A 6,975-nucleotide genomic window follows, 5' to 3' on the forward strand; every position below is an offset into this window, starting at 1 on the left:
TGGGCTTGTGTCTTACCAAGTGGGGTGCTTGGATGGCCCAGTGTTCACCCCATGCCAGCACAAGACCATTAATTATTTACTAAACGATTTATAAATTGCCTTCGTGTCCTTGAGATCTGAAATTCTGGGATGAAACGCGAAGAACGCACATTGCAGGCAAACACCTCTCTGTCTTCTTTTCTCCTACGGGTGTAAAGCACCCGAGTTTAAGGAGCAGGCAAGTGTAAGCTTATGCTCTGCTTGAAGTAAAATCAAAGTGTGACAAAAACGGCTAATTGAGCACAGCCTTTGAACAGCTGGCTGCAAATGGCAGAAATGGCACGTCGACTCAACAGAACAAGACTCCTACATCAGGTATCCAGCCGCCTCCTAGTTAGCTTTGAAGCCCTTGTTACGCTGCTCTCGGAGCAGGTGTCACATCTTCGAAGGGAAATTTTACAGGCTTTGATGGAAGATGAGAAAGATGTTACACGTCCGCTTAGTGTAACTTTAAATAAAGGAGTCATATTTTAAATGCAAATGTCTTGCTTGTTTTTGAGTTGTAAGGAGCTGAGCTGCTGTCTTAAGAATTGATTTGCCTTTTTAAGTGTCATGCAAACCTATTTTTAGGATTGCTAATATGTGTTTCTCTTGTAAGCAATTATACTTGCTACAAAGAGGAATCAAAATTTTCTGGAAGCTTATGTTCGAGTTGTGCTACACCGTATATACATAGGAATAAGTGTCAGTCGTGGTGTTACCTGGGAACTAGGGCAGCTCAGTGTCTGTGGTGAGACGGTGGTGGTTCACAACCTGGAAATGGCCCCGATCCCATTCAAAACATCGTTTTCGAGCTCTGTCCACACGGTATCTTGTTATTGGTTGGTGCTAAGGAGAAAAATCATGACAATTTCTGAATAAAATACAGGCTTCGGGCAACATAACAGTCAGACTGGGCTGCCTGTTTTGGGTCTAACCTGTGGTTTTCTGGCATGCGTTTGCGTGTTTAGGACAGAATTGAAACCAGGCTACTTGTGCTGAAGGAACACGTAGTGTGCTGGGACCATGCTTGGGGGGTGCTGGTCCAGCCCGACCTCAGCAGAAGGCAGCTCTCGGGACCTGCAAACTTCTGGTTCTCTCGGGTCTGATTGCTGTTTCTCACATCACAGCTCTCACTAATTTGTAGTAATGAACAGCAAATCTTTTGCAAATATTTATATGGCTATTCCCCCTTAACTCCTAGGAGAGGGAGAAAATAATCGACTTTCAATTGTTGATATTTCAGCTTATTCTTTCCTGCAACTGTAGCTGCTGACCCAAATGTGAGCACACAGAAAACATATGCCGCGTTTTATTTGCCAGCTATAGAAAAGATGGGTTTGGAGCACACAAGATGTCACATCTGTTTAGTCAACAAAATATTGTCGTCTCCGTTGCACTGAATGGCTTCCTTTCTAGTAAATGCTGCATTTCAGGATGCCTGTTGAATTGGGTCTGTAAACTGTTTTAAATGCTCTTTATCTTACAGAGTTTCTCTTTTGTTTGCAGCAAGGGAAGCCGTATGTCTTTGACAGAGTGTTACCTCCTAATACAACCCAGGAACAAGTTTATAATGCCTGTGCCAAGCAAATTGTTAAAGGTAGGTGTTGTCTTTGTTTATTGCTGCTTGGGGACAGGGAATAAGACGTCTCCCTGTCTCCTCAAGCTATTTAAAGTTAGGATAATAAATGTTTAAATGTCTGTGTGGGAGTTTAGTAATTAGTGATTCCAAGAGTTTCCTTTTTTAAGGACTTGTCTGTGGGAAAAAGAAAAAAAAAGGCAAAACCCAAAACAAACAAAAAAAAAGAAAAAGTGCTGAAGGAATTGCAGTAGTTCCTTACTTTCTCTTTGTTTGACTGTTATTCCACACAAACACTTGCTTTTTGTGATATATAATAAGCAACAAAAAGAGTTTTCTTCATGCAGCGTGAGACTGTTCAGTACGGGATGAGCGTGGAATAGCAGCGTCTTTGAATGGAAGGATGGACCACTAACGGGAAGTGTAGAAGGCATTGGTTTTGTAGCTGCTTTGCATGCAGACAGCTTGCATTTAAAAATGAAATGAGAACACAAGTGCCTACTTGGTAGCACTCTTACTTGTTTAAAACAAAACCTTCATAAATTTTTGAAATTTCAACATTTTAACTTGAGAATCAGACTTTTTAGGGTGCATTTTAATTGCCTACCATACTTCCCTCGCCTCCCAAATCACCTTCAGACCTCCCGCTTGGTTCTGGTGCTGGATAGTCCATCCATGATGATATTAGAACTGCTGCAGCATCTCAGAGGTTACGGGTAGTACCTGGTCTAGTTGTTCCCTGCCCTCGTGTGGTGTCCCGGTGCCCTCCAAGATTTAGTCCTCAGTTTTTGTTTTTACATCAAAGTACGTAGACGGTGGGAATGGTCTTGGAGGTGGTCAGAGTTGTTCTTGCATAGCAACGCAAGGCTGCATGTTGAGCGCTGGAATTTATGCGGCAGGAGAGATTTAGGGTTGCTCGGTGGTGCAGGAGCTACTGAAGCGGTGTTGAAGGACTCGCTGGCATTTCAGGCCTGGAGCTGGATCTGCTGAGAGCTTGTGTGTCTGCCGGTGGGGAGAGGTCCCTGGGGTGAGCAGCCCTGCTGCAAACCCTGCGTTCTGTTCTGGAGGAGATTGGTTGGCTCGCTTGGACAGCCTCGAGCAAACCAATGTGCGTGTAGGCTAGATGGTTGGGGGTGAGGACCAGAAGCTAAATTATTTGATGTTGGAGAGAGGAAATGAGTCACTAGACTTCAGTTGCCTCTTCTCAGAGGGAAACCTAATTACAGCAATTCTGACTTCAGGCGGGTAAGCCTTTAATAAAAACTGGTGGGACTGGAGTTGTAGAGCTTAGAAATCATTCGTTTGAGTTGCTGTCAGCACTCAACTTTTGGAAGTTTGGGAACTGTTTCAGTACTATAGTGTATGCTAACAGAAGCAGCACATGGCTGTTTGTAGGCTTGCGGAGGGTCTTTATATCCCCTGTGGAAGCTGTTTTCCTCTGAAAATGGTGAGAGAAATAAAATGCTTTTTGAGAGCAATCTGAAAGACCCAGATCAGTGACTAAGTCTTCCTCATTAACCAAAGTCAGATACTTTCCAAAGTCCTGTTTGAAGATAGAGTTCAAACATACGTTTGCATGTGTGTTAAGTTGCACCATCTAGATAACTTGAAATGCAAGTTTTTTGGGGGAGAGGGTGCGGAGGAAAGGAAAAGAGAAGGAGAAATGGGGAAAAAAAGAGGAGAGAAGGAGAAAGTGAGAAGGAGAGTGATGGGGAGGGAGAGAAAGGGAGAGCAAGGAGAGAAGGAGACTGCAAGACAGGGAGGGAGGGAGGGAGAACACAGTGCTACTGGAGTGATGTTCTTGAGTTCTGGGCTTATGTTTCCTTACGTTTAATTCCCAGTTTAAATCCTAATAAAGTGAAGAATGTGGAACGGACTGGGCTGTTTCTGATAGACTGGAACAATGTAATTTACTACATGGAAATATGAGCTGAGCGCATTACAACTTGGAGCACTATTTAAATCTTGGAGACTTTTTTAGATAGCTTTTCAAGGTTAACATTTGTTATCAGATTTCATTATACTCCCATGAAATGGCTGATGGTTTCATTGTGATTAATGTTATTACAGAAAATGCCAGCTGGCCTGACAGTCTCTAAAACAATGCTTATAACGACTATGTTGACAATAAGAATGATCTAAATGAGGTTTTTTTCATTAAAGAAAAATGAGATTAGGTTTAAGTAAATAGCTCAATGACTTAGTCAAAGTATTTCACATTCCATACGTGAGAACCGTGAGAAACAAGGAGGTTTTGAGAGGAGGAGAAGTAATCTGTGTGTTACAGCGATTTGCATCGGGCTGGGCACTGGGATGGTTTGTTCAAGGTACTCCCAAGGGCAGAAGTACCAGTGGTGGACGTGTGTGGGGAATCATCACTGGTGCACGTGACCACCGTTTGGGAACTTGTGTTTACCTTTTTTTAACCAAAATAAGAAATATCACAAAATCTGAAAGGGAACAATAGTGTGTGATTGCCACCACTTTTGCTTTGTTTCCCATTGGTCTCTATTGCCAGAAAACAGCTTTATCTTCTCGATCCACACAGATGGATGTCTGTATCTGGATTTTGCCTCTTTCCTACAGTTACTTTGAGGGGAGAATAGATAATGGCCCAAGCTATTGCTGAGCACTGGAGCTGTGAGCATGTCAGTGCACATGGGAACATCTGCACCTTTGTGTCTCCTGTGAGGAGGAGAAAATGGCTTTAATGATTTTTTTTTTTTTTTTTTTTTTTTTTTTTTTGGGGTTGTGGGGTTGCTCTCAGTGGGTAGCTTATTGACTTTCTGTTCTGGTTACGAATACGAACCTCAAATGCTGAATTGTATAGACAGATAAGTACAGAGCTAAAAATTTGGTTATAGAAATGAGGCTGAAAGGACTTCTGTAAAACCCTTTGGTCTTTCTTCTTGCCATTAGGACTCCTATACTTGTTGGTAGTCCATTTGACAAGTCTCCAGTCTGCGGTCACCCTTGGCCATTTGTTGCAGAGCTCTGCTGGGCACGCCGGTGCTGCTGGGGAGACTTTCTGGGTCCCTAACCTGAGCGAGTCCGTGCTGTAGCCCCAGCACAAGGGCTGCAGTTTTAGACCGTCACTACTTGTCCGATCCATCCTCATCAGGAAAAAGGCCGTCTGGCAACAGCTGAGTGGCTCAGTCGAGTAGCTGGCTTTTGTGGGGAGGGTAAATCGAACTGAAAATCATTGTAGAGAGACTTGGACCAGGAATTAAGAAGAGCACTTGGACTTTTTTTGTTTGTGATGAGTTATGTAAAAAGCCCAATTGATCTTTGTTCAGTCGCTTTGTTCATCTGTGGTTTTTTTCCCTCCCTCTCCCTCACTCTTAAGTTTTGTGCAGGCTATTTCTCTCTGGGACTGTCTTCTCTCTTTAAGCAGTTGACAGATGGTATATTAACTGTCTTAAGGTGGAAAACCTTCCAACAAAAATAACCTCTTCTACTATTGAGACCACTGACTTTTTTTAATTGCAGGTGATGCAAAGGACTATTATTTTTTTTTTGTAGAGTAGGATATATTTTACTAATCGGGAAGGTAAATTACTTATCTATGCTTCCTCAAGCAGGGTGTATCTTAGTTTATTTTGATGCAAATTCTGAGCAATTTTCTTACATAACAGTTGATTAATCGGGTTATTTTCCCCCCTAGGCTGTGTACCAGTATAGAGCTGACATTGTACCTTGCAGTCACCTGGAGATAATAAGCCTTTGCTTTTTGGTGTGGCTTTTTTTTTTAATTCAAACTGTTATTTTTTTAAAGTGAACCAAGTTTGGCAAAAAGAGGAAATAGTACTAGTGAACTCTTAGATTCACTTTAACAGGAATGGAAAGGTATTTGGATGCCAGGTGGTATTTTAGAAACAAACAGGAGTTGCACATGTTTACTCAAGAATTTCTGAACTACCCTCCCCGGACAATGATTTACATTTTTTGATGCCTAAACACCTTTGAAACTCTAGTTCTGTGCACCTTCCGGACACGTTAGCTCATCTTCCCTGTGTGCTTGTTTTCATCTAAAGAGGAAAACAAACCTTCCTTCCTTTTCCAACTTTCAGCTAGATTTTAGTTTAGAATGAAAAAGTCCAAGTTTCCTTGCTGGCTAGCAAAAGTGGAGCCTTCTGTACAAATAGATATGGAGTACTTACAACTGGATGTAGCCTCAAAAGTCAAATATGACTCCCTCCCTGTTGTGCTTATTTTTGCGTGTGTGTTTAATAGGAAAAGTGTCAAGGAAGCTTTTATTTAAAAAATTTCAAATACAATTGCATTAAATATTACCTTGCCTATAGGCTATTTTGAAATTTAATATTAATCTGATTAACTTTTAAAAGCAAGCAATATTTTTGTATTAAAAAACAAGATAGAACTTTTATCTCCCGTGAGCTGCTGCCACCGCTCCTAGGCTGCAGATGCTTGGCTGCATCTCTCTCTCTACCTCCTTGGTCCCGCGTTTCATGTTTCTGCTGGTTCCCCCAAGTTAGACCCGTTGGTGCAAGCTGAGTGGAGCTTCTAGCAGTATTTCTTTTAAAGTTTTAATAGTCAACAATCTTCAGGAATTTGCTAAGCAACTAATTTTTCTCTTGTTAATACTTCAATGTCTTCCAAAGACAATGCTTAGTATGTATTGAGGATTTATTGGAAAAAATGCCATTAAAATTGCACCCGCGAAAGTTGAAGTGACTGGGCTTTGAACGTGGTGCGACCGGAGGGCCAGCAGCCAGGCTCACCAGCTGTTTTCTCCTGCGTTCAAGCTGCAACGTTGGTGTAGCCCTTCCCTTCCACTCAAGTTCCTTCTGTGTGGAACTGCAAATCGATGAGATGTTCCCTTCAGAAAAGAAGTGGTGAAGGAATGTTTTGAAGTACCAGTACCGTGGAAGTTGGCCCTATTTAGAAACAGCCTGTTGGTGAAGTGATGTAGTGGGTCAAAGGCATGAACTCAGGAGAGCACTGCATCTATGGCTGGACATCTGGCTTTTTATCTATGCAATTATTATTTATAATTACTTATTTTAGACTTTATTTCCTTAAAGCAAGAATAAGCAGCATCTCTATTTTTATAAACAGATGAGGATGCTAAATTCATACAAAATGTTAATATCAGAATGACTCTAATTATAGCCTGTAACTTTGGCATTCTCCTAGATTTCAAGATTAGAAAAATTTACCCAGCAATATTCTGTGGAGGTATATACAATCTCTGGCACGTCTGTCCTCTTCAGCTCTCCAAAATAGTTCTGCCACAACTTAAACCGTTACACTCTGTGTTTAATTAGAATATATATTTTTTAAATGGCTTCTTTCCCATTTCATCCTTACTCAGTATCGCTGTGGGTCTATGTAGCAGTTGTCTTTGAAAAAGATCT

General features: G+C 41.6%; 1 protein-coding gene across 1 annotated transcript in view; it reads left to right on the plus strand.

Moving 5' to 3' along the window:
• Positions 1-315: 315 nt before the first annotated feature.
• The window catches only part of LOC104159462, a gene marked incomplete at its 3' end in the record, with an annotated part of 16,583 nt that continues 9,923 nt past the window's right edge, over positions 316-6,975 (plus strand). Inside the window, exons 1-2 of the mRNA XM_009697373.1 lie at positions 316-483; positions 1,528-1,618. Of these exons, the coding sequence (XP_009695675.1) occupies positions 316-483; positions 1,528-1,618 (259 nt within the window). The remainder of the gene's footprint in view (positions 484-1,527; positions 1,619-6,975) is intronic.

Source organism: Cariama cristata, unplaced genomic scaffold, assembly GCF_000690535.1.
Source record: "Cariama cristata isolate BGI_N322 unplaced genomic scaffold, ASM69053v1 scaffold13583, whole genome shotgun sequence".
Taxonomy (NCBI): Eukaryota; Metazoa; Chordata; class Aves; order Cariamiformes; family Cariamidae; genus Cariama; species Cariama cristata.